General features: G+C 39.5%; 3 protein-coding genes across 4 annotated transcripts; all 3 read right to left on the bottom strand.

Annotated features, from left to right (window-relative positions):
• Positions 1-1,079: 1,079 nt before the first annotated feature.
• On the bottom strand, positions 1,080-6,350 carry TAAR5 (trace amine associated receptor 5). Its single transcript, XM_010707376.2, has one exon. The coding sequence runs from the start codon at positions 3,577-3,579 to the stop codon at positions 2,551-2,553; it is 1,029 nt and encodes a 342-aa protein (XP_010705678.1). The 5' UTR covers positions 3,580-6,350; the 3' UTR covers positions 1,080-2,550.
• Positions 6,351-8,858: 2,508 nt separating this feature from the next.
• Positions 8,859-19,957, bottom strand: TAAR2 (trace amine associated receptor 2). Of its 2 annotated transcripts, XM_010707374.3 has the most exons (4): positions 19,873-19,957; positions 13,337-13,398; positions 11,819-11,940; positions 8,859-11,310 (listed from the first exon to the last, which is right to left on the bottom strand). In XM_010707374.3, exon 4 carries the CDS (start codon positions 11,224-11,226, stop codon positions 10,198-10,200), a length of 1,029 nt encoding a protein of 342 aa, XP_010705676.1. In that variant the 5' UTR covers positions 11,227-11,310; positions 11,819-11,940; positions 13,337-13,398; positions 19,873-19,957; the 3' UTR covers positions 8,859-10,197. The 2 variants fall into 2 exon arrangements, with proteins under 2 accessions (XP_010705676.1, XP_031408359.1); XM_031552499.1 differs by having other exon boundaries at positions 8,859-13,398.
• On the bottom strand, positions 19,334-26,808 carry TAAR1 (trace amine associated receptor 1). Its single transcript, XM_019613007.1, has 2 exons — positions 25,452-26,808; positions 19,334-21,998 (listed from the first exon to the last, which is right to left on the bottom strand). The coding sequence occupies exon 2, from the start codon at positions 21,898-21,900 to the stop codon at positions 20,902-20,904; it is 999 nt and encodes a 332-aa protein (XP_019468552.1). The 5' UTR covers positions 21,901-21,998; positions 25,452-26,808; the 3' UTR covers positions 19,334-20,901.
• Positions 26,809-27,877: the final 1,069 nt, after the last annotated feature.

The raw sequence follows: 27,877 nt of genomic DNA, 5'->3' as shown, positions 1-27,877 counted from the left end.
GAGAAAAAGCTGTCAGTGAAAGGTGTTTTTAAGATATCCATATGACACAATTCGGTTTGAGGCTTGCAGATTTCTACATAACTAAATGTCTAGACTTCTGTAAGATGCCATTGCTTATGCTAAATATCCAAACAAGGACATCTAGTGCTATTTTAGATACCCAGGTATGTCCCACCTGGCTCTATGCCTCCGCTTCCTCTGAGCTGAATGCTAGTCCTTTGTACTCATCTCAGGTTCCCTAAGGCATCTTTGGTGCCACCAGGCAGCTGATTCATATTCTAGAAATTTACTGACTACAGGCAGAGCTTAGACAGCCATTCTGGTTATAACTATAATCAGTTTAGACACTGTAATCATAGACACCTATGCACATTAAATTTAAGAGCCTTCATCTTGAAACTCAAGCCACGATCTAAGACTTTAAATATATAGATTTCATACATATTTCTGTGATATTGTGTCACCTGTATTTGCCTAAGAATCTGATTCTGCTTTTCTTTCTTTAGCCTGGTCGCTGGCTTTGGTATGCTATGCTAACTGTACAAAGTCTATAGATGTAGGCAGTAGGGTGTGAGGTTTTTACCTTTTCCTACAGAATGAGTAGACAGAAGAACAGTAGAAAAGTCTTTGTATTCCATCCTAAGAAACAATGAAGATTAATACAACAAACGGGGGGAGTATCAGACACTCAGAGAAGGATGCGATAGAGAGTGACACTCTTAACTACAGACATAGGGCTTCGTAAATGTCTTAGCTTAAAAACATTGACTGTTTATTGTCACTCTCCAGGACAACCCCGAGAAGAACTCTTAGGTACTCTTCTCCTTCCTCTGTAAAGCTTGAGCTTTGATTATTTTGAATACCAATATATATATATATTTCTGACTGGGGTGTTACGAGTATTGACAAACAGTAAAAAGTTTTGAAATAATCAGATGTCAGAACAGGTTACAAAATCCTAAAGCAATAACTCATTTTTGCTAGTTGAGGAAACTCTTGCCATGCAGAAATCTTAACAATATGATAAAAAAAGAGCAAAAGGAGTTTTGCCATTTAGTTTATTACATACATAGTTAAAATATATAGGTGCTACAACAATCGCTTTATTGCCCTGATTTCCTACAGAGTATCAGTTGTGAAATTCCTCTCTTTTCTTCTTGGTGGGATTGATTCAATTGCCTACTGAATTTAGTAAAAAATTAATCACTCTTTTCAGAAAATTGTTGGGTCTCTTCTGGTCTCTTGCTATTAGTTACATCCTTTATGTAGCTGTCTCTTCTTCTTTCAATGTTTGTCATATAGAAAATATGCAGCTGAATATAAGATGAAATGACATTCTTTAGAAGACAATAATAATTCAAACAACATTGAAACCTAATAATAGTTTCACATGCCATTAACAGAATAAAATGATGAATTATTACAGTCATTATTTGGATGCCTATTAATTATTTATAAAAGATTTACTATTGCTTGCTACACTTTTTTCTTGATAAAATGGTCATAACATTGAGGTAGAAAATAACTCCATTATGTATAGTACAAAATTTTACCATTCAGCTTGCTGCTTCCTGAACAGAGTTCACAGCTGTCTACAGATCTAAAATTGGCCTATGAAATCACATAAACATAAACATAGCTGAAGAAATCTAAGAAATTGCACTGACACTTTATGTGCAGTTCAAGTATTTAAGCATATGTTATGTCTGTAAGCAGACTCACTTCTTTGGGATCAATCAATCAAACACAAAAGCATGAGGAATCTTAGGGAAAAGAACGACAGCAAAGAAAAAAAAACACTAAAATTATTAACAGTTTGAATACTCCATGTAACTCCTTTCCTCCCTCTGTCCCCTTCTTCTACTTCCTTTACACAGTAGGAATGGAAAAGATACAAAGAAGGACAGTAAGATTAAAGGTATGGAGCAGTCACTTTGCACATTCTGACTAAACAGGTATCTTTATTCCATGGGTTTGAAGAGATTCTACCAAGGAATTTAGGATGCATTTCCCATACGTAACATCTGGCTCAGTAGCAGGTTAGGAAAATCAAGTTAAAAGTATCAGATTGACATTTCTTTTCCTCTGCTATTGGCCACTACCATAGTTTAGGATTTTGTCTTGCCTGTATACTTTTTTGTACTTAAAAATTAGCATACACCCTTTGTAACTTACTAAATCAACATCATCTACTTTGTTTATTAAAAAACCAAATAAACAACTGTCTGTTCAAAAGGTATCGTGAGAGACAGGCAGCTATTTTTTCAGAAACAGTATGGATGGTGTCCTGTTTTGCAGCTGACTATAGACAAGTTTCAAACACTTGTCACATCACATAGCAAAGTCAAGACTAACAAGGCGTGTGTGCTGAGATAAATGTTGTGGACAATTATTCACAGAACAGCGTGCCTATTTAAACCTGAGATTTGCCCAAGCCAGTTGTTTTAGGAAAAATAAAAAACTACCTAGCTGGATGATCCATAATATTCATGAGGAATGCCTAAACATAGGCTAAAATATTTTCCATGGTTCATAAGAAGGGTCTGGTCATTATTGGTACAAGTCTACTCTTGATGTCCTGGAACAAAAGATCCCCTGAGTTAAGACTAGTTTCACAGCTTTCCTGAACCAATGATAGGAAAATACATAGATCAAGGGATTGCAGGCAGAATTAAAGTATGCAAACCAAATGAGGATGTCAAATAGGACTGGAGGAGTGATGAAATTCAGAAGGCTGTCTACCATGGTGTCAATAGTAAAGGGCAGCCAGCACAGGAGATAGATTCCTACAGCTACCCCAAGAGTCTTTGCTGCTCTCCTTTCACTTCTGGATGCTCCTCTGTGTAGGTGAGCCCCAAAACTTTTATTCATGTTGTTTATCAATCTGGCTTGCTTGTTAGCAACAGTAAATATTTTTACATATAAAGCTATCATTATGAGGCAAGGGAAGAAGAATACTGGGAAATTCAACCACCCCCAGAGCTTATTGAACAGCAGCTGGCAGCTACCAACGCAGGGTACATCTTGCAAAAAATGGCCCAGCCCTTCTGCAATCTCTTTAGTGTACAGGAAGACAGAGGTGTAGACCACGGGGACTGCCCACCCCACCCCAATGCACATGCAGGCCACTCTTAGAGTAAACTTGGTGGGGTAGAGCAAAGGGTGACAGATCGCACAGTGCCGATCTATGGAAATGAAACACAGGTGAAATATGGAGGTCAGGCAAAAGAGTGTGTCCAGAAAGGTGTGCAGTTTACAGAAATCATCTCCAAAATACCAGCAACTCTCTACAGACCGGATAGTGCTGAAGGGCAGCACGGTCAATCCCAGGAGCATGTCAGCCAAGGCAAGGGAGAGGAGCAGAAAGTTGGTGGGAGTGTGCAGGGCTTGGAAATGGGAAACAACGACGACAACGAGTAGGTTCCCCAGCACTGTAATGAGCATGCCTAAGGCACAGGCCAGGTAAATGGCCAGCTGCACCCCAAAGGGATGCAGGGTTCTATGACAGGAGCCGTTCACCTCATAGCACAAGGCGATGAGCATCCCCTTCTCCGCACTACGACCCTGGGCTGAGCCCATGGCAGGCCCTGTGCCTGCTCGGGTTAGGCACAAGCCTGGAAAAGGATTCAGCTTCCAGTGGAGCTGCCAAATGACTACCTGCAAAAAGGTGTTCAAAAGGCAGATTAGAAGGAGAGATGCCTTTTAATCAAATATTTTTATTAAAACTATTGAACAGTTTGCATAACTCAAGTGAAAAAAAATGAGCCTATAATATCACTTTTGTATCTCCTGAAGCTTCAGATCAGCGTGTTCAATTTTAGTTGCAACAATTTTCCTGCATTTTTGACTTGATTTTCTGTCATCTGATACTGTGAGTAGTGTAGGGAATGCGGCAAATCTGTGTAAGTAATAACCAAAGTGAAGTTCTGCCATAGAAGGAAAAATACTGCTGAGTAACAGGCATTGTGAGCCAAAGCTCATGGAATATTTTAAAGCTGACTCCAATATCATAGCACACTGATTCTTGTGAATTTCCCTGGAAAGGAAGTTCCAATTTAGTTGTGAATCTTTTTATTAAATAGAAACTGAGAAGTGATTTTTATAAAGTAACATCTCACTGCAAAAGTAAAACCTGCATGGCACACTTCTCAGGCTACATTTCCTAGCTATGGGCATATACATGGATATCTGGTGAGGTGATGACAAATACTCAGCGAGACAAACACAAGTATTACTGTATGTCCTAAAGATTGCCACTGTTTTATATTTGTGACATTGCTATTTAAGCTTTACATTTAAGTTATTTAAGTTTTAAATTGAGCTGTACCGAATACAAGATATCAGTGGATTATAATGGGTTGTTTTAGTAATCTGGAATTACTAAATCAAATAATTGAATGGCATAGTTTTTAACAGCTATAGTTAAAAACATCATATTCTCCTCAGTGTATTCTTTTTTCTTAAAATGACTGCTGTAATAGCTGGATAATATTGTCACCTTTCCCATCCTTCCTAGCATCAACAAAGCTCTTAAATTGGGAATACTTACAGTGAAATAGCTCTTTCCATGCTACGGGAGCTGTACTGCAGTGTATTGAAATCCTTTTCCAAGTACATCCATTGTCTGAGTGGAAAATGTGAGATCAGTCAACGCCTTATATAAGCCAGATGGAGTGTCCCTGTAGGTGGCTATTATACCTTAGGGGCATAGCGGGACTGTTGTGTATTTGGCAAAAATTGCCATTTTCTGAAAAGCTGTTCAAGCACACAAATGCTCAGCTGCTGTTGAATCTCTGAAGATTTATCTCAAGATTAGTATCTGTATTTTCTTTCTCAGCATGCTTCTGAAAGAAGATGCAGCTAATGCTAGCTCATCCTGGGGTGTCAGTGACCCTCACCCCATGGAGGCCTCCATGACCAATGTGGACATTAAAAATCCCAGTGCATTAAAGTATAAATTAGGCATAGTTCAGTGAAGGACTGCACTACCCTGGACATATTTCAAAGAGATATGTTTCTCCTTTTCCTATGTCCATGTTTTAATAAACGAGCATTTATATTTAGATCGTTAGAACCTTTTGATAGCTTTAATATTACCAATAGCTTTTTTGTACTCTGTGTTCTAGTATTCCCATTAATTTTCATTCTTCCTATATTTTATATGTAATAGATTCCATTCTCACTCAATTGCTTTGTCATTCAAATTCTAAGTGAATTTGAATCATGAACTTGTCAAAATACCCATCAGCTAGCTAACTATCATGGTGCTTCTGAAGTGATTATTGCCACCTTGAAAGAGACTGATGTGTAACAGAACAATCTCAGTTTGCCCTTCCTGCACACATAATTTGCTTGATGTCTGGTTGCATGGAAGATCTCATGATTAAGAAAAGGCTCAGACAGTGGCAATTTATGCCTTTATAGCTTGAAACAGGAAGAGATTATCAACATGTATCAACTCTGAAGGTAAGAATGCTATCATAAAATGAAAAATGCCAATCATTCTCAAAATGTTTCTTCCCTTTCCTCTTCCTCTTTCAGACAAAATTGCTGGATATAATCTCAAACTGAGTTTTTGTTGAAAGTACTACATAGCCTAGTAGTCAGCAGAAAAAAAGCCCACAAAAAATGTAGGAGGAAAAGTGTACTATCTGGCATAGTTCAAACTCCTGCAGTGAAGACATGGATAGACCAAGATCTTTTTTATTGAAACTGCTGTACTTGGGCTCTAAGTTTTTCTAGGTAACCTCTAAGTCTGAACTCCTTAAAATAGAACAAGGCAGTTTCAATGGATTATGGACTAGGACAGCCATCATCATTGCCTCTATGCTGTGAATTTTTTTCTCACAGTTTCAAAAAGAATGAGTCCGGTATCCTTAAACAGAAAATAAAGAATGAGAAGGTGATAGGCTTGCTAAAATGGCCTACGCTGCACTGCTGAACCTAAAACTCCAATCTTCTGTCTGTAATGGAACCTATTCTCCTTTGTAATGGCGAGAAGTGGTTGTCTGTGAAGAAGTCTGCATACCATGTATGAATGTTTCATCATTACTGCAGACTTTGCTGAAATGTACGTTGTGTAAATTCTCACCCAATGCAGTCTAAAATCGTACTAAGGTGCCATTCACTGCAGAAAGGGGTCTCCACTGGGTACCACATATATCTCTTCTCTCCTGGACTGAGGACTTCACGTTTGGATGCAGTACTCCAGGTGAATTCTCACCACTGGTGAGAGGGGAAGGATCACTTCCCTCAGCCTGCTGGCCACGCTTCTCTTAAGGCAGCCCAGAATGTGATTGGCTTTCTGGGCTGCAAGGACACATCGCTGGCTCATGTCCAGGTTTCCATCCACTATTACCCCCAGGTCTTTTTTTTTGGCAGGGCTGCTCTCAATCCTTTCATCCCTCAGTCTGTATTGGTAATGGGGAGATCTTTGTTAAAGACATTATAGATGGGATACTGACTATGGAGCATTAATTTTGGAAATACTATGGCAGTATCTCAAGGAAATTGCCGTTTGGATTTTTGTGTTGTTGCTCATCTCCAAAACATACCTCTGTGCCTCTAGATCCCCTGTTATGCCAGTGATCTGGTGCTAAACACCTCCTAAATGCTCTACACTATTAAGGCACAAAATAAAAATCAGCAGAGATCTTGTAAAATTAAATCCATCTATATATTACAAAATGTTCACGTGGTGTTTTTGAAACCTAAGGATTCAATTTTATTTTATTTTTGTCCCTGTATAAACAAAAGCAAAATACAAATGTCAGTGTTTTTCTTTAAAACTGCTTTTGCGGTTGGACTCCACAAGGGGGAAGGAAACCCTTTCACACAGTTTAGTTGGGATGTGACACAAACGATGGAAAAAAGAGACACACACATACTACTGCTTCCACTCCCTCCGAGGCAATGTTAGCTCCTGCTGGAATCATTCCCAGATAAAAAAAAAAAAAAAAATAGAAGCCCCAATGCTTCTGGTTGCTGTCCCAAGGAAAGGAACAGCCTCACAGAATTTGCAATAAAACATGAAAAAATGTGTAAAGGGCTAACGTTTTTCAGAGGAAAAGGTTACCATGATACTTATAGAGAGGAAGTCTTGAAGAGATCTGCACTGCTTACATCCAAATATAAATGTGTACCTCATAGAATTTAATGTGGTGAGTGTTATAGCAAAAACTGCAGATACTCCAGTTCACCTCCAGACTACCAGGCATGGTCTGCAAAAACCACCTATTACTCTGCAACCCCCGATTTCATGCAGAACATTGCTTGGTTTAGCACCAGGTTTTACATTTGTGTTGTTTATGAGCAGGTGGAACAGCAAACAGCACTGTATCCTGCAAGCCCCTCCCTGTGATAGATCTGCAAGATACCTTGTCCGGAAAAACTACTCCAGTAGTCCAGATCCAGCTGCAGGCAGACTAAGCAGATACTCCTTCAACATCCAAAGGCATACGCCAAACGCACCCAAGGACATGAGACACTGAAGCCCCACAGATAGCTACAAGTCATTTTCTGAGGATTTGCAGTGGAAGAGATGTAGGTGTAATATATTGGGCTGACTGTGAACTGTTTACACGCTATGTTAAAGAAGTCCAGAAATTATTACTTAAAATGTCTTTGACTGCATCATGTGTCACCAGCTAGGTATCTAATATATAGAAAAATTTTCAGAAATGCTTTAATGCAGAACCACAAACTTAATTGGATACCTACCATGAACACATTCCTGTTGAAGTAGCAGGAGGAATTAACACACACCTGCCCAATAGTTGAGTACAGTGGTGATCACTTATGACTGCAAACATTGTGAAGATCCTTTTAAAGGATATGTGGTTAGCTTTCAACATAAATCCTTCATGGACTTCCACCTGTGCTGTCTGCAGATGCTCATTTTTATTTTCACATAGAGACTGACTGATCTGATGGCACAGAATTTCCTTTAAAGCAACCACATTGAACCATATGCAAGCATGGCCTGGTACATCTGGTTGTGACACCGCTTCTGTAGTCTCCCCTATCATCTGTCATGAAACTCTCTCTGCTGACAGCAGCACACTGAGGATGCTACATATCCCTTCAAGCACTGCAAATTTCAATGGATTAATCTCCAAAGGAGCGGCAGAAAGTCTCTGCATCTTCTGATGTCATTCTAGACAGTACCCTGGCCAGTAAGCCATTGTGTAAAATGCCTTTACACTTTACCAGAGCTGCTCCAGAGCTGGCCCTCAGGAAAGAACTGCAGCAGCAGAATAAGATTGAGTCTAGACAAACATGAGTCAATAGCATGAGATCTAGGCATCAGGTTTGTGTTATGTTAAAGAGATCCAGGTTTCCAGAGCCAAGCCATTGGCCATAAGCAACCTGTGGCTCAGCATCCTTGCTCTCCCTGAGCACCACTTCCGCTGTCTTGGTATTTCATTTAGAGGTCTTCATTGGTCTCTGGACACATACTGAGCAGTGAAATGGACAATTTGTTATCCAGCTTACAGGTGCCTAAGTTTTTCTGGCACCCAGACCTGCTCTGTTCTCTGCTCTGACTCTTCAGCTACTGACAATGGTGCACAAAGAGAGCATTTGCATCCACTGCCTCGTGGTTTTTTTGTTTTTCTTATTAGAAAGTGAGTCTTACACACCATCCCAGACAAGCCTGTGACCTTCCGTCTCTTTGCTGCCTCAAGTGTTTAATAGTGGGGCTGAAATTGGGGTTTACCAGATCCAAACTAGAATGTATTCAGGTTATCAAAAGATCATTAAAAGATTCCAGCAAAAGAAAATGAACAGCCATTGCTGCTGTGCCATACCAGTACAGCTGTGATAAACCAAAAAGTGAATAAACACGAGGGTTGCTTTTTGGTAGTGCTTAAAATGGTGAGAGCCAGTAGCGGACTGATGGCTATCCAACATTGGGTTTTAGCAACAATTTGGGGCTTATAAATACTTCTACAATATGTCACAAGGTTAGATTGTATGATTCATACTAGCATTTAATCAGCATTTAATCATTAGTCAATTTAATGTAATGATTCAGTGAAATTTACTACAATCAAATACATCAACTTAGTTAAAAGTTCAAGTATGGCAAGGCTCACATGAAACTTACAAACAGGGTATTTCCAAGGGAGATTTCTGAGTTCAGTTTCATGCCCAAGGATCTTCCTATCTGGTAAGCTAGTCACAGTGGGGTTCTTCACTTAGGGCAGAATTTATAAGATCTTGAGATAATTAAGTTTAATCAGAAATCTTTCAATTTCTGGCTAGAATTCAGGTGAATCAATCTTGGAATCTTCTCCTACCTGTACAGTTCTGGTACTCTCAGGCTGTACATTTCTGGTGCCTTTCAGGTCAGGCTAAAAGGAGCTTGAGTTTCAGTTATGGTCAGGGAGTGCCTGATCATCCAAACTCACTGCACTTGAAAGGTAAAAGCACAGTGGTGGCTTACACTGAGACTGTAGAGTGGTATGGTGAGTCTGCACCACCACAGAGCCACAGCTAGAGGCTTCAGTTCCATTTTCAGGTTTGCTGGAGTGAATCTTGTGTGAGTTCTTGGCTGGAATATTCTGTAGCACGTGGAGCCTGACGTGGAAGCTAAGAAAGCACAGGGATGTACATAAAGTGTGAGTAGCACTCTCATTCCTGTGTACTATGCTTATGGGGGATAAATGCTGCAAATCTGATTCCACTGATTTCAAAGGAAAAGAGCAACTTTGAGCCAAAATTACACTGAAATTCTATAAATTGGTAATTACAGCAGATAATATACATCTATACACTAATGCCTTAGTCACAAAAGGTTGGAAATACTATAACTATACTGGTTTGGGATGTATTCAGTTTAGGAAATTATTGATGGTGAACCTCAAGAAAGGCTTGCTGCATGCATGCAGAATTAGATGAAATATTGTGTTTATAGACTGTATACTTCCTGAAATAGCTCATTCAGAGATTCTAGAAAAATTTAACTTCTCAAACAGAATCAAGGCAGAAAGAGTCAGCAGGGGTGGCAACAAAATACCAAAATATAAAGTGTCTGATTTTATTAAGGGAATATTTGATAATTCTACAGTACTGAATTGTGAGATTCATATTGTACATTTCAGATAATTTACTGAATTATGAATACCAAGTAGTCATTGTTAAATCTTCACCTTTAGAACTGGTGTCAGTTGTAGAATCTACAATATACTACTGTGACTAATCTTCAGATGAAAGTTTTGTTGTACGAAGTTGAGGGTTAAATATTTTGCCTGTTACAATATATTTAAAAGCTTTCCGAAACCATGGGTAGAAAAAGCCATATATTAATGGGTTACAGGTAGAATTTAAGTAACCAAACCAGTTTAGAGCATCAAACAAAGGGGAAGGAATAGAGAAATTTAAAAATGGATCAAGTAGGATTGCAAAAAAGCAAGGAAACCAGCATACAAAGAAAGCCAACATAACAACACTCAAAGTTTTGGCAGCTTTCTTGTCTTTACTCTTAGAAAGTTCATTTTTCATATCACTTTTTCTGTGCTTGTGTGTCTGGCTCAACACATGTACGTGCTTTTGGGAGACTACAAAAATTTTAATGTAGATCCCTAACATAATACAAGCAGGAGCAAATAGACCAACTGTAAATAAAACAATCCCCCACGCTTTGTTGAACACAATAGGGCACAAGCTAGAGCATTTGACCAAGCTTTCATAGCCCCCGATTCCAGAAGCATAAGCTTCCGAGAAAACAAGACCAAAAGCAAATGCAGCTGGCACTGACCAACACACTGCTGTTATTTGTTTTATGGCAGCCATGGTCATTGTGCTGGCATAATGCAGAGGGTGGCAGATTGCATAAAAACGATCCACTGCAATGGAACAAAGATGAAAAATGGAAACCAAGCAGAGCATCAGGTCAAAACTGTAATGAATTTTGCAGAACATCATCCCAAAATACCAGCAGTTCTCCACAGATCTCACCATGCTGTAGGGCATTATGGCAAAGCCCAACAGGAAATCTGTGACAGCCATGGATAAGATGAGAAAATTGGTCGGAGAATGAAGCTGTTTGAAATACAAGATGGAAAAAATAATGGCCATATTCCCTGAGACAGTGAGAAGGAAGGCTGCAGTTATGGAGAAATACAATACCCCTCGTACTCTTGGTGACCTAGAGCTGTCAGAACAGGACCTATTTCCAAACTCAGAGCAGTCAGTAAAATCTCTTGAGATGTTCATGGAAAACATAATAATCCTTTATCAATTTTTCTACTAGGTATGTACTTCCATAAGTAGATATAATTTTCACGAATTTCCAAAAGGTTCCATGTCCTAATGTGAGAAGACAAGACAAAGTTAGACAAGAGCATGAATAAATTACAGAGGGGAATGCAATAATTCAGAGACACATTTTCTCTTGGCTTAGTTGTTGCAAATAATATATAAAAAAGCAGTTGAAAGGAAGCTTAATTATCTTCTAAATTAACTGAACTATAATACAGCATCAAATGTACTTTATGCATTCTTTTGTATCTAGATTACTTTGTAAAATATTTTGATTGTCTTTCAAATAGATGTTAATATCACTCATTCTAAAACATTAGAAGAAAAAGATGCGTAGACAGAGAAACCCAGGTTCACTTCAGTCTCCAAATACTGTACAGGATTTTTTTGTCTCTTCAATCCTAGAACACTGATGTTTTCTAAAGGAGAAACACTATGTCATCACATCAGCTTTCCTGGAGATTTCAGTTGGTGGGCTATATTCTAAGCTCATTTAGTGAATCAAAAATCAGCTGCCAGCTCCCCCTTTTCAAATTATTAATCATTCTAAACTCACCTTTTGTGGATTATAAAGTATTAACAGTGAAATCAGTTTCAATGCTTGTTTTGAGTTATTATAGTTTCAGTATCTAGAAGGGTTCAGCCTTGGCTTGTTTCCTGAAGTAAACTGTGGTCCAGCTGTAATAAATACATATGAAGTCACTGAATTTTCCAATGGGTATCACCTTGAAATGAAGAAAATGCAGAAAGAGAGCACCAAAATATTTAAATAGTCATCTGTTTTATAGACTAATACTACCTGAATCTGTTTTAGTATCATCAGTAGATTCTTTAAGTAGATGTTTTCTTGCTTTGTTATTGTTCTGCAGTATTGCAATGTCTGTAAAAGGCAGACCATCTTTATACCATGGTTCAGTTTAGTGAAATGTAGGAAATTATTTTTCTTTTATGGCTTAATACTTAATTCCCAGGAGTTTTTAAGTTAAAAATATTTGTATAATTCAGGGATTTAAATCAACAGGAGATAAACATAGCCAAGTATCTGAAATCCCAAGACCATTATTTCTCTTTTCTCCATTCATTTACCGTCATGCATTACTGAACTGCTTTGGTGAGTTAAGGTAAATATAAGCCTTATTAAAACTAGTCTTTAAAAAGTGATACTAAAGTTTAAGATGAAGGGAAGATGTAATGTTTTTTCATCTACTGTATCAGAAAATGCTCCTTAACTTTCATTTTTAAATAATTACTATTTCTAATGAAACTTAGAAATAAAATATGTAATAAATTTAAGATTATCATCTTGTAACTTAATGACTGGGAACAGCACTGTCTCTCATGCTAGTTGTAGCAGTAGCTTTTGTACAAGGTAGAAGAGGAACTTCCCCATACTTTAGCAAACAATAAAGATGTATAAAAAGAAGCGTTATTTTAGAACAATTTATCATCTGTTATTGGACAACTTCCCATTTAAAAAGAAATAAAACCCAACAAAAGAAGTATTTATTTTCTTACAAGAAAAGACAAAACTAATTCACTACTTATATGAATAAATTGAGTCTCCTGAGGTCAGAGGAGGATATTTAGATGTTGATGCTGAGTGAAACTTGTATGGATGAATGGAAGATTCAGCATATGGAGGATGGATTCTTATTGACTAATACAGTACGTCATGAAAAGAGGGCAGAAAATGGACATTGTTTTTAAAATTAAATAAGGAAAATGTTAGGACATTTAATGGAGTTTACCTTTTTGACAGTTGTTTTAAAAGGCAAATAAATGAGGGAACGTTCTGCTGATAATAAAATGCAAGTACAAAACAGAATCATTTATTAACTCCAAAAATAATAATTTCTTTTTCATTGCGTACAGTAGAAATATTTTATTTTTGAGTTCTGATAGGATTTTTGTGACAAGCATATCTAGAAACCCTTTTTTAAGTAATTGAGAAATAGGCAAGCTTCACATAGTTGGTCTTTTGTTGAATTTACTAAAATATAAGCCTGCAGAAAACTATGCAGACCAAATTATATTAGATTTCCAACAAATTAGGCTATGCTTCAAAAACCATTACCTTCAGGAAGCAGTGTTCCATGCACCTCACTAGTGGTTCTCTTTTCAGCATGGTGCAGCAGACTGCAATGGTGGAACAGTTTGATATATTTCAGAAATGAGATGTTTAACAACAACTAACAAATTACAGGAATTGAAACCTTTATGAAACAATCTGTTTAACTGGGTTGAAGGAAGGTTGCTGAATGGATCTTAGAAGCTGTCTTTGAGAACTAATCATACTGGTTACTGCAGAATGGCACTGGCAGTGTGGAGAGAAAATTGTGTAGCCATGATTTTCATTGATAGCACAATCTAAATATTGCCTGTTTTGCTTCATCTTGCACTTTGTTATTTCCTTGATGTTCTTAAATGTTGATTGGTTCCAATAAAGCACTGTGAAGATGAACCTCTCTTATTACCCTGAGATGACTTCAGTGAAGTGGAAATCACAACAAAGAAGCATAAAATATCATCTCAAATTTTCTCAAATGACTGCTTTCTCAGTACCTGTTGGTAACTGAGAAAGTACAGAGTATAAGGTACACTACACTCCGTTTTTCAGTTCTCTCTCCTTAACTGATGGATATCTTTTAGTCAGTATGCTGTGACTACTTGATGCTTAAGGAGAATAACTTCTCTTATATCTATGAGAAATAAAAAGTCCATATATCTAGAGGGGTTATGGAGTTCTCATTGCCTAAATTGCTTGCAGATCTGATCTCTTAGGAAATTAATTTGTTTTACAAAGGCTAGTGCATACATCACACAAATATTTTCAATTATCTATGCACAACATTTGATTTAAAGTGAAGGTTATGAAGATCATGAAGAACAAAAAATGTTTTAAACAAACTTAAAAGAAAAGAAGGAAATTGAATTTAGTTGGAAATAACTAATTTAATGAGGCTAAATAACACTATGTAAGAATTAGTAAGTATGATAGGAATTAAATTTCATAAAATAACAGGAGCCCAGGATAATTGACATTGGAAGAAACTTCTGAAGGTCACCGCGTCCAGCTGTCCTGTTCAAGAAGTACTATCTAGAGATGGTTGACCAGAGCTGTGCTTAAATCCAAGCACGAAGATATTTACAGTAAATATTCTCCACAGTCTTCTGGGCAATCTGTCCCTTTTCTTGGTCACCCCCACAATTAAAAAGTGTTTCCTGATGTTCAGATGGAACACATTGTGTTTCAATTTGTGCTCGTTGTCTCATTTCCCAGCCCCTTAATCATTGTGACCCTTCATTGGACTGTATTCACTTCGTTCATGCCTTTCTTGTACAGAGGATTAGAGAAATGGACCCAGTACTCCAGGTGCCACTCTAGGTTGCAACATTACCCCTCTTCTGTCACTCTCCACAATTTTGTATCATTTACGAACTTGCTGAGGGCACTCTATAATCCAGATCACTAATGAACATGTGAAACAAACACTGACTCCTGTTTAGACTTTGAGCCACTGATCACCATCCAACCTCTTGGCCATTCTCTCAATATTCAATCTGTTCTTTCAACCAACTATGCTTATCCAGTCCATATCTCAGCAGCTGGTATTTGAAGAACTAATGGGATACAGTGCCAAGACTGTACTCAAGTCAGGGCAGACAATATATGCTGCTATCTACCAAGTCAGTCATTTCACATCACAGATATTTATCAAATTTGGGCCATGCCTAATGGAAAAAACTTACTCAAAAAGAGATTAGAGCCAGGCATAGTCTTTTTCTGTATTAGGTCATTGGATGATGCAGTTAGACTAAAGACTGTAGATAACTAAGATGATCAGAAAAAATGTTCAAGCAAAAGCCTTTTGTGGAACACTAAATATCTCGTGTTTGACTGTATCTAGCATTTCTGTTCTTCTCATCTATGTTGAATGAGTATTTATGTAATGTATGTAAGAAACGTACAGTGTGTACAGCCTGGATGACTTAATGATCTAGGGAAAGCCATACACTTTGCAGAATTTACACAGTTTGAGAGCTTATTTTTTTTCTGTTAGAAAACTGCACTAACACACTTTTTCATCTAGCTGTTAAGAATGCTCCATTTTGGAGCGATACTTTCATTGTGAGGTTTCTGGAAGGGTTCTGCTTGGGTAGTCAGCACTCATCTTTTCCCCTGTGCCACTTCTGGTGACCAAGGGGCAGGCCATGAGGCTTAGCTGGAGCTGGGACCACTGTGCATTGGGCCAAATGAGGTTGCAATTCACAGGCTGCAATAATGTGTCAAAACAACCAAAACACAAGCTACAGCTACCAAGACAGAGGCAACAGGTGACTCTATATCCTAGACTTACTGCAAGAAACCTGTCACTTCTGTTTAAAGCATGAGAGGAGGTAGCATTGCAAACTATTTTCACTGGCAAAATGAATAGACCTGGGTTTACCAACAAAACAGATCCTTTCATAATGCTGAAATAATTGCTTTGCAGAAGTTTTCAGGGAAGTTAAAACATATGAAATCACCCACTGGAGATTCATTTGCTTTGGAAAAAGTAGACATCTGGGAAGTGTTAAATAAGGTCACTAATTAAATGTGTTGATAAGTAGTTTAACAATACCCTTTGCACTTCATTTACATGATGTCACTTTGTAGTCAGGTACATTCTACATCACTAAAGCTAACTGATAATCTGATTGGACAACAGCAAGAGGTATTTTTTTCTGCTCTTCTAGTTTATCAAAAACTCAGGTTTAAATAGAGACCCCATGGTCTCATTAACACCTCTCACTTGTATGTCCCTTTCACACTGAGAAATAACCTTGTGCTACCTGTGACTAGAGCTAATGAGAGAAAGTAACGTGGGACTTCATTAAAGTTGCTCTGTCAGAGAAGACACTCTGTAAACAGAAGGCAAGGAGGCACTTTGGGAAAGTGACACCTTTGGGTAACAGGATACCAGAGGAAAAAAAAGTTATTTCTGAAATTTTCTGAGCTGGGTTGTGCACAGAATTGACTTATAGGTCAAGTATGAAGAGAAGTGACTTCTAGATATTGATGAAGGTCACCAGAGAGTGGAAATCCCTTGTTACTTTTGCAATTTATTAGTGTTGGTGACATCTTGGCCAGACTAGCTTTTAGGAGAGCTGTTGGATTACACAGTGAAAAATTCTTCTACCATTTCCATAACTTGTCTGTGATGGTTCTGTGCAGCCATGATGTTTTATGATCTTCTGCACAATGTTCATGGGATGGCTAAGGTGATCCTAAGCGAAGGTCTCTCTTTCTGCACTCCCTGGTAAGTCAAGATTACCTACTAGCTGCTCACAGTTTGTGACCTGCTTCACTTTCAGTTTGCTCTAGGGCAAGACCTCAGGGAACTTCATGTGTGCCTCTGGGACTCAACAATCCACCTGTCCCACCACCTTCTCCCACCTGCAGCTATTCAGGCAAACCTCTAATAGTAGCTCTATGGACCACTACCTAGATCCAATGACTCGTTTCAGGGTTCTTGCTAGTCAAAAGTTGGTCCTTAGAATTTGTCTAACTGCTAGTTTCAGAAAACTGGCCTCGATGCAATTTTTTTGGTGTCCCAAGAACACACCCACTTTTCCATAATGTGAGATCCATCTATGCCAAGTAGTCTTCATCTAAGCTATCTAAAAACTGTATCAAAATTGCCTAAAACTTTATGCTAGAGACTAGAATCACAGAATCACAGAATTGTAGGGGTTGGAAGGGACCTCTAGAGATCATCGAGACCAACCCCCCTGCCAAAGCAGGTTCCCTACACCAGGTCGCACAGGTAGGTGTCCAGGCGAGACTTGAATATCTCCAGAGAAGGAGACTCCACAACCTCCCTGGGCAGCCTGTTCCAGTGCTCCGTCACCCTCACCGTGAAGAAGTTCTTACACACATTCATGCGAAACTTCCTATGCTGCAGCTTATGTCCGTTTCCCCTCGTCCTGTCTCCACGTACCACTGAAAAGAGACTGGCCTCACCGCTATGGCCGCCACACCTCAGATATTTATGAACCTGGATCAGGTCCCCTCTCAGTCGTCTTTTCTCAAGGCTAAACAGACCCAGTTCACTTAGCCTTTCTTCATAGGGGAGATGCTCCAGGCCCTTCACCATCTTTGTGGCCCTCCGCTGGACTCTTTCCAAGAGATCCCTGTCTTTTTTGTACTGGGGAGCCCAGAACTGGACACAGTACTCCAGATGAGGCCTTACCAGGGCAGAGTAGAGGGGGAGGATCACTTCCCTCGACCTGCTGGACACGCTCTTCTTAATGCACCCCAGAATGCCATTGGCCTTTTTGGCCACGAGGGCACACTGCTGGCTCATGGCCAACCTGTCGTCCACCAGGACGCCCAGGTCCCTCTCTGCAGAGCTCCTCTCCAGCAGCTCATCCCCCAGCCTGTATTGGTGAATGCAATTATTCCTCCCTAGGTGTAAGACCCTACACTTGCTTTTGTTGAACCTCATCTGGTTTCTTACTGCCCAGCTCTCCAGCCTGTCCAGGTCTCGCTGAATGGCAGCACAGCCTTCAAGCATGTCAGCCAATCCTCCCAACTTCGTATCATCAGCAAACTTGCTGAGGGTTGCCACTATACCCTCATCAAGGTCATTGATGAAGATGTTGAACAAGACCGGACCCAGCACAGACCCCTGGGGGACACCACTGGTTACAGGTCTCCAGCCAGACTCTGCACCAACTAGACCACTAGTCTGCAACCACTAGAAGATCCTTCTTGTTAGTAAGAAAAGAAGCATCTACAGTGGCAATTAATCTCACCTAAAAATGGATAAGGTGGTGAGATAAAATACCCTTGAAGGTAACGGTTTTTCTACAGTGAGCATAAAAAGAGCTGCAAATGACTAAAGTAGATAAAAGTACTGCTTTTGAGATGTCTAAATTTAGATTTAGATTACCATCAGCCTTCATAAGTGTTGGACAGTCATCTAGAAGCCAATGATTACCAGCGAAAAGCAAGATAAACAGATGAGATCATACTTTTGTCAGTTAAAGACTCAGAGGAGTAACATTTCAGTTGCCTTAGGCTGAGGAGGTTATTTATAAACCTATTATAAAATCACAATTTATAACAACCCCCTACACAAAAATAAGAGGAAAGAACAAATTAGAACATGGCATAAAAGGGAAAGATGAAGAAAGGTTCAAGCTGTGGTCTGTGTGCACATTTTTAAGAGTTGCAAATAGAAGGCTGTCTCTGGTGTTGCCACACATTCTTGAGGTTTTTATACAGTGGATGAAGGGGAAAAGGCAATGTCCCCTTTTGCTTCTTGAAAGGACTACAGTAACATATGCTGAATTTATTAAATATACATAGAAACTCTCAGATGGTCAACATTCCTCATGTGGAAACACCACTTGCCTGCAGAGCCCTGTAGAGAAGGACTTGAGGGTCCTGGTAGATGAAAAACTGAACTCGAGCCAGCAGTGTGCTCTTGCAGCTCGGAAAGCAAATGGTATCCTGGGCTCCATCAGAAGGGTGGCCAGCAGGGACAGGGAGGTGACTGTCCCTCTCTACTCTGCCCTTGTGAGGCCCCATCTAGAGGACTGTGTCCAGGTCTGGGTCTCCCTGTACAGGAAAAACGCAGAGCTGTTGGAGGGGGTCCAGAGGAGGGCCACTAAGATGATCAGAGGGCTGGAGCACCTTCCCTAAGAAGACAGGCTGAAGAAGCTGGGCTAGTTCAGCCTGGAAAAGAGAAGTCTGTGAAGAGATTTCATTGCAACCTTCCAGTATTTAAAAGGGGATTATAAAAAGGAGAGGAATCAACTTTTTACTCAGGTAGATAGTGATAGAACAAGGGGGAAAGGTTTTAAGCTCAAGGAGGGAAGGTTTAGATTGGGCATCAGGGGGAAGCTCTTCACAGAGAGAGTGGTGAGGTGCTGGAACAGGCTGCCCAGAGAGGCTGTGGATGCTCCATTCTTGGAGGTGTTCAAGACTAGGTTGGATGGGGCCCTGGGCAACCTGATCTAGTACTAGATCTGGAGGTTGGTGGCCCTGCCTGTGGCAGGGGGGTTGGAAATTGATGATCCTTGGTGTCCCTTCCAACAAAAGCCATTCTATGATTCAATCTATAACACTACCAAAAGAAAGAAGATATCACCTGGCAGCAGTTGTGAAACTGCCATTTCAAGAGAGATCAATATATCTGAATGATCACACCGTTCACTTCAGAAAGCAACATGAAACATAAGAAAATGAACTGCATCAGGATGACCTCAATGGGATGAAGAGAAAGAGAACTATGCATTCATTTCTTGGAAAGGTAGATTTTTTAAATGCAAATACTTTATTTCTCTGAGATAAAGTATTAAAGTAGTCATGTTGTCACAATTAAGAATTATCTTCCACAGTACAAAGCTGATATGTTGCATATTTCAGTCATCGTTCCTTTTTTTTTATCATTTTGGAGTGTACTAACTTACACAATGACATTGTAAAGGGGTCTCAGACTCTGTTGGTTGTTTTTTTGCTCTGCTGAAATGTAGTATCACTGAACTCTTATGCTCTAAGTGCAGAATGCAACAGTGCTCTAAGAGCACAAAAAAGAAGATACACATAGAGTGTGTGCTTACCCCAGCAACACAAATGGACAACATTTACAGTTGAGCATAGCTCTTACTTCAACATCAAAGCATCAATTTCACCATAGCACTTCTCAGGTACTAATCTTTTACTGTCCATTTCCAGAATTAGTCCATGCTCCAACCAGATGTCACAGGATTAGGCCAGAAGTGTTATTCCCTTCTGTTTGGTGATACGTTAATTCTAGAAAAGCCAGGTTGTAGGCAAAAAAAAAAAAAATTAGAGAAAATTACAGCCTGTGGGCCTTCTTCAGCTGGTAACCATGTTTTATTTTTTGACTTATTTGCCTGAGTTCTGATGTGGTTGGTGGATGTCCATTTGCCTCTTTCAAATGTGAGCATATTTTACATTGAATTCATTGAATTTTCATTATGAAAGTATCATTTTCAGGCAATGTCAGATTCAGAATTGCTTTTCATTTCTTATGACATGTTTTCCATATCTTAGATTTTATTTAAAATATTTTTGTCTTCAATAAGTGGCAAAGCCTGTAAGTGATAAACACAAAAGTGAGAAACACTAATTGAAATGTAAAGAGAAGGAACAGCATGGCTTCTCCTTGTCCCATCCTCCCTCCTTGGAGTGTATTGACATGGCTGTGTATTAGGATACTCTGACTTCTGCACACATACTGAAGGGGAGGGAAAAACATAAAAATTTTGGGATTTTACTCAAAAACATCTAAAAATTCAAAAGGCTTTTCCATTAGTTCTAGAGGATGGCAAATATACAGAATTTTTTTTTTTTTTAATCTGTTGTTTAGGAATCACTTCCTAATGAAGAAAAGCAGTTAATAAATTGCTCCATATATGTCATATGAATAGCTAAAATCAAAACACTACATACCTACAATTCCCAGTCTAGAATGAAAGGAGACAAAACAAAATAGTCACTTATCTGCTTGAACCAAATTTGATAAGTGAGCAAACAAATAGGTGTTTTTTTCTGTCGTTTCCAGCTCCTGCCTCCTGGAGTTGCAGGCAAATATCAATGCTGTTAAGCCAGCCATGTAAAGGATGTTACTCTAAAAATAACTGAGTCCTTGACAAGTCCTGTTGAAAAATATTTCCAAACAGAATAGTCTTTAACGCCCTGCGAAACCACATGTAAAAAAATGCATAAACAATGGGATTAAATGCAGAATTTAAATAACCAAACCAAACCAAAGCGTCAATGAGAATAGGAGGTGCTGCATAATTCATAAATGGGTCAGTTGCTGTAAAGAAGAAGAATGGGCTCCAGCATATGAGAAATACTCCCATTATTATGCATAATGTCTTTGCAGCTTTTCTTTCTCTGCAGAATGAGATGTGCTTTGTTTCATATCTTTTCTTCCTTTTGCTAACTGCATCAATGGATCTTGCTTGCCTTTTGGCTATAGAGTATATTTTCCTGTAGATGAACAGCATAACTAATCCAGGGATGTAAAAAGACACTATGGAGGTGATGACACCTGAAGTTTCACTAAAGAAGACCAAGCATCCTCCTGCACAATGGATGTGATTATAAATCTCTTTTGCCCCTAGCAAATTTAACTCTAGAAAGATCATCCCAAAAGCAAAAGCAGCAGGGACAGTCCAACTTACCAATATCATGACCAGGATAACAAAAGCATTTATCTTTGATTTGTACCTGAGAGGGTCACACACAGCATAGTAACGATCAATGGATATGAAGGAAAGATGGAAGATGGAAGTCGTGCTCAGCATAATGTCCGTGCTTGTGTGAATCTTGCAGAAGAAGTCCCCAAAATACCAGCAGTGTTCAACAGAGCGCACCATGCTGCAAGGCATGATGAAGAATCCCAGCAAAAAGTCAGCCGTAGCCATGGAAGTTATCAGGAAGTTGGTAGGCGTGTGGAGCTGCTTAAAATGTGATATTGAGATGATAACCAGTAGATTTCCAATCACTGTGGTCAGAATAATGCAAACCATGAAGATATACATAGAAATACGGATACTGTTTGACCAATTGCTCTTCACACAAGAGCCATTTACAGATTCACAGCAGAGCTGCATCCTTACTGAGGGATCAAATCCACGCTGCTATGTGGTACAGACTTGTCCTAGTGCTGAAGTGCACTTACAGCTGTTTCCTCTTTTTGTTGTGAAGGAAGCTGCAAGAAGAAATAAAGAGACAATCATAAACACCTTCAACTAGTTGAATGTATACGAAAATCACATTTCTTACTTTACAAGGGATGATTTTGTAACTGAACTTTTAACAGAATTAGTTTTTTTTCATTAGACTTCCCTCAAAGCATGTATCTCATTTGATAAAATAAACTATACAACTGAGGGTCCCCACACCAGAATAGCACTCCATCCTGTCCTCACAGTGGCAGCTGGACCTGCTGTTCACCTGGCAAAGCCAAAATGTTTCCTTGAGCCCCTGGTTTTCAGACACATGGCACTGCCTGGCCAGATCAAGTCATTCTGTAAAATCTTGCAGGATCGAGCTGTAAGCAGGCATGTAAGAAAAGAAATCTGAGTGGAGAAATGAAGTTTTCTGACCTTGTACTGCTAAAATGTAATTGAATAGCCTGACTAATCTGAAGCATTAGCTTAGCTGCTATTTAAGCAAACATCTTTACTGTCAGGCTCTGGTTTATTTCAGTGGTAGTAGTTTAGAATTATAGAATCATAGAAGCACCAAGGTACGAAAAGACCTCCAAGATCATCCAGTCCATCATCCACTTACCACCAATATTTCCCCACATCTAAACATCTAAAGATTTCTCGAACACATTTAGCATCACTACGCATAATTGCTGTGATAATACTGTGTTAGCGAAGGACAGATACAGGGAATTGTTTTCTGAACATTTATCTGCTTCTTTATTAGCATCTTTGGGGTGCAAATATTGCTGTTCTCTTGTGTGTGTAATAACTCATCTGTTTTGCAAGGCTATTATTTCTGCAAAAGCATTTCATGAAAGTACTTTAGCACTTGGCAAGCAGCGTTCATCGTGGTTTCCTTTAATTAAGAGAAAAATTTTATTATCATGAAAAATAAAGAATATTATCCTATTATGTTCAATAGCACTAGCATTATGATTTTAAGTCTGAAAAGTACAGCAATTCAGACACCACTAAAATGAAAATACGAAGAAGCATACTTTTAAAAACCTGCCCTCCTATCTTTATCTCCTGACACTAAGTAGAAGTCTGCTCCTGTTGCTCATTTGTTCTCTGCTCAGTCAGTGGCACACTTTCCTTTTAAACATGATCTCAAAACACAGGTGAGCCTCTTCATCATCATAACTACTCTGGATAGCATGAATTTAAGATGACTGGCACTCAATCCAGAGCAGCCTCCAGGGTCCCCAGCATATTGCTTGATAACTATTGTGTTATTATGTGCAATGAATGGAGTTCTTGGCCCTCTGTTTCAATGTGAACAGAAGCTTTAACTATTTATTTTGTCATCTAATCGTCTTTGCTTAACCTTATTTATAGATACATTGAATTCATCTGGAATATGTTTACTTGCTTAATTAAGCACTGTGATCATTTTGTGAGCAGCTCAAGATTAACCAGGAGGCAAACAAAAATCATCAAGTAATCTCTCTTCTGTAAGTTCCTAAAATATAGCAAATATCTACAGGTGGTTTAAAGCAGCATGCAACATTACATTGAAAAGGTATACCACACACAGATTGCCATGACGTGCATTTGTCAGCCTAGTTGTGCTTACACTACTGAGCAAACAGGTCTAATCTGACAGCCTAATCACTTTACAGCTATTTGCAAAATACAGCTAGTAAAAAGGTGTCTAAAGTAAACTCCTAATATTGATTGCACTGGAGTCACTGATGAGGGTCATTAATTTCATGCTCCACAAAGGACCACACAATCCTTTGAAACAGGGGTGTTACTGGGCATCAAAAACTGGTAATGTGGGTAGCATTAGCTAAAGCCCACTCATGCTGGGTGTCTCAGGGAGATACACAACAACATAGGTTAAGATGCCAACTTGCTAACTGTACTCCATGAAGTTGTTTAGCTGCTTCATTATGTTATGTCCACAAAAATCTAAACAAACTTCCTTTATTTTCCTTGAGGACTAGGGTGTTATAGTTTAAGGATTTGCTTGCTACAGAAAGAGTTCACTAACTAAGAAAAAATGCACAGTGTGATCTGGAAAAGCAACTCAGATTTCAGGAGCAGCTACCTGGCATCAATCAGCCAAACTCCTCCATCCTCCAGCATCCCAGTGCCATCACAATCAGGGCAGAGGCTGGAAGGCCTATCTATGCTCCGAGCAACTCAACTCTGCTCCTTTTGTTTTTGACTTACTACCTAGACAGAAAAAAGTTTCTCATTTCCATATGGCTCATTTTAAAAACTGGGTCTCTCTAAGGATAGCCATGCTAGGAAAACCAACTGCTTGAGGCTATAATATACCCTCGTGGCTGAAGAGAATTTTTGAAAGTATTCAACTCCACTTGTCATTTATGAAGTTCTCAGGGGAAAAAAACATAAATATTTTTTTCTTATGTTTCCATTTTTATGTTGGAAATATGCACAAATTCCCAGTGAGTCATCAATTCAAAACAAGTATTTCACAAGCTGGGTTAAATGAAAAGATGTACCAACTACTAAACTGAATGCTATTGCTGCAAACTTGATGTAATTCCACTGCGGACAATCTGAAGTTAGACCAGATTTATAGCAAAGGAATTTAAAGAAGAACGGATGAGTTGATTAACCTCTAGATATATTTCCATAGTGTATAACCAAAGCATCATTATTCCTTGCCAATAGCTGTTTATACAGAGAAACATGACATTCGTGCAATTTCCTAAAGTGCAGTTTTTAAGATCAACCCCCAAAACAATATAAATGCAACTCTCTGAGATGCACACAGGAGAAAGAGAATCCAGCAAGACAAAAATCTTTCTGCAACAAAGCAAAACACATTCAACTAAAACAAAGAAACCCTCTGCACAGGGAGGGTTGTAAATACTCCATAGCCCTGCTATTAGCAGACACTGCTCCCACTGACTGCAGCAGCAGGAGGCTCCCCAGAGAGACCTTTAGCTCGGGACTCTCCCCAGAAGGGCCAATGAATTCCCTGAGCCACTGTGTATGAGTGAAGCAGGCCCTCTGTGCCTCTCTGCCATCCCTGAGCACCCAGCAGTCCCACAACAGTGAACTCATGACCATGGCCAATTTGTAGATGGCCTCCAAACACCACCTCCACTGCAAAGGCAAATGGAGGAGGGAGATAGGAAGCACACAGGATCCAGCCAGACCACTCTATGTCATCACAGCCTTGGAACAGCTCCACAGCTTTGCTCTGAATTCACAGCTGTGACTGAAGAGAATTTTGTCCCCTAGCTGTGTTATTTGTTCTGGAGTTGAGAATGAGCAGCTTTTTAAATGATCCTCTGAGCCATCACCAAAATCTGATTGCTGTTGATGCTGTTGCTGTTACAGAATGAACGCAGGATAACTGCTATCCTAAGTGCTCACAGTGGAAAATTCATTTTTGAAACAAATCAAATTCCTAATCTAGCAAGTTAGCAGCTCCCTGTAAATGAGAAAGTGAAATGCAGAGACTGTACCTGCTCAGGAGCTACTTCCTCATGACAAACTGGTGCAGCCTGCAGATACAGCACAATTGTGACTCATCCCATGCAGAGCCCACGGCTTGGCAGCTGTCTGCTTTGGTTTGCCTCTGGATTGCAGCCTGATGGAAAAATCTCATCTAGAGAATGACGTAGATACTTGCTATTCAGAAAAGATAAGCAAGCAATACATCTTGTCTGTCACAAGCCAGTTGCATATGCAAAGATGAACACATCTGAATTAAGTTAAAGTCAGGCTCATGTAAAGATGAATTAAAAAAAAAAAAACATGAAAAAACCGTGTTTATTATGTTCAAAGTCTAGATTAACAGCACTAAGCTGTCACTATGGTAGTCTGATATTTTCCATTTCAGGGCCCTACTTTCAATTTTGCTAAACTTTGTCAAACTTTAGCAATTGCAATTATCTCAGGAAATGTGACCTGTCTATCCCAGACCGGGTATTTTCAAAAAAATTCAGTCTTGATACTTCAACAGTATCAAGACAAGCAAAAAAAGATGCTGTTTCTTCCTGTTTGAAAACTTCTGTTTATCCTGTATTTACAGTGATCTGGTTTCAATATGCTTTGTAGCAGACACTTAATAGATGTTGATTGCCTATTTGTATCTTTTTTGCCATCCCAGAGGAACTATACCTAAGTATGGTCAAATTATAAATCATCAGTGATCAAATCACAACTTGCTCATTTTTAAAGCTCGTTTACAAGCATCTGCATCTTCTAACAGCAAGAGTTTCAGTATTGCTGTGGAGCCCAAGGAAGAGAGTCCAGTAAGAAGTAATTCCAAGAGAGAGGACACATTTTGGGTTAGTTTCCATGTATCAGCTAGTGAGTTGCACCGATGGAAAGTCAGCTCCTGCTCCTCTGAGGTTTCTCTGAGTCCCGAGCAGGACATGCACAGCTCAGATCACAACATCTATGTGCTCGCTTGGGTTAGGAGGTAGGAGAGTGTGGGACTGGCAAAGTGGCAGAGAGAACATGAGGCTGAACAGAGGGGAAAACTCACAGTAAAATTCTGGTCTGAAGGTGGCTGCTACACTGAAAGCCACTAAAAAATAAAATTGCCCATAAAGGCATACACATCAATAAGCAAATCACGTGGAGCTCTGTTCTCACACATAGTCTCTGTTGCCTTTCACAAATGCTGGATTTGACTATGATTGATGCATACTGTTTGCCTAGAAACAATAAGTAAATTTGAACATTTCTAATTGCTCATGTGCAAGCCCAAAAGTCTGCACTGTACTGTAAGCTATTTTTATTGGTGGATGGGAAGCTGGACATGAGCCAGCAAAGTGCCCTTGTAGCCCAGAAAGCCAACCATACCCTGGGCTGTATCAAAAGAAGCATGGCCAGGAGGGTAAGAGAGGTGATCCTGCTCCTCTACTCTGTGCTGTTGAGGCCTCATCTGGAGTACTGCATCCAGATTTGGAGTCCTCCACTCAGGAGAGACACAGACTTGTCGGGGCGCATCCAGAGGAGGGCTGCAAAGATGATCTCAGGGATGGAAACCTCTCCTATGAGGACAGGCTGAGAGAGCTGGGGCTGTTCAATCTGGAGAAGAGAAGGCTCCAGGGAGACCAAATAGTGGCCTCTCAGGATATAAAGGGGAACAGACTCCTTAGCAAGGTCTGCTGTGAAAGGATAAGGGGAAATGGCTTCAAACTAAAGGAAGAGAGATTTATGTTGAAGAAAGTTTCTTACGGTAAGGGTGGTGAGGCAATGGAACAAGTTACCAGAGAGGTGGTGGATGCCTCATCCCTGGAGACATTCAAGGTCAGCATGTAGGGGCTCTGAGCACCCTGGTCTAGCTGTAGATGTCTCTGTTCATTGCAGGGGTGTTGGACCAGATGATCTTTAAAGGTCGCTTCCAACTAAAATTATTCTATTATTCTGCTTCAACAGTTGCTTGCTGCTGCAGGAAGTAGCTGCACTGTGCATGAGTAAAGTGACACTGCAGGTGCAGCAGTCCAGCCTGTACAGAAACTACCAGCCAAAGCCTGCACCCTTTCATGTACACCATTTGCTGCCTCATCTCAGGAAGACACACCTAGAAAGTGTGACTTTTCACCAGAAGAGCTTTATTAATCTCCTCAGCAGCTGCATTTAAATATGCTTTTTGAATGTTCAAATGGGAGATAAGGGCCCAGTGGATTCAGTTTGAACGTATTATCTGTTAGCAAGTTCCTGCTTACTAGTCATTTGCACAATACCAGTGAGACTGGATGTTAGGAAAAGGAGTTTTAGCTACTTAGACATGTCTCTTGTAGGTGATGGCTGGTGAAAAGAAACAATGTCTCTTTTTTCTTTTCTTCCTTTCTTTAGTATTTTCCCTCCCTCCCTCCCTTCCTCTTTTCCTTCCTTCCCTCCCTCCATCCTTTCCCTCCCTCCCCTCCTTTCTGTC

The sequence above is a fragment of the Meleagris gallopavo genome, chromosome 2 (genome assembly GCF_000146605.3).
Source record: "Meleagris gallopavo isolate NT-WF06-2002-E0010 breed Aviagen turkey brand Nicholas breeding stock chromosome 2, Turkey_5.1, whole genome shotgun sequence".
In the NCBI taxonomy this organism is placed as follows: Eukaryota; Metazoa; Chordata; class Aves; order Galliformes; family Phasianidae; genus Meleagris; species Meleagris gallopavo.
This window is presented reverse-complemented; position numbering and strand designations above follow the sequence as displayed.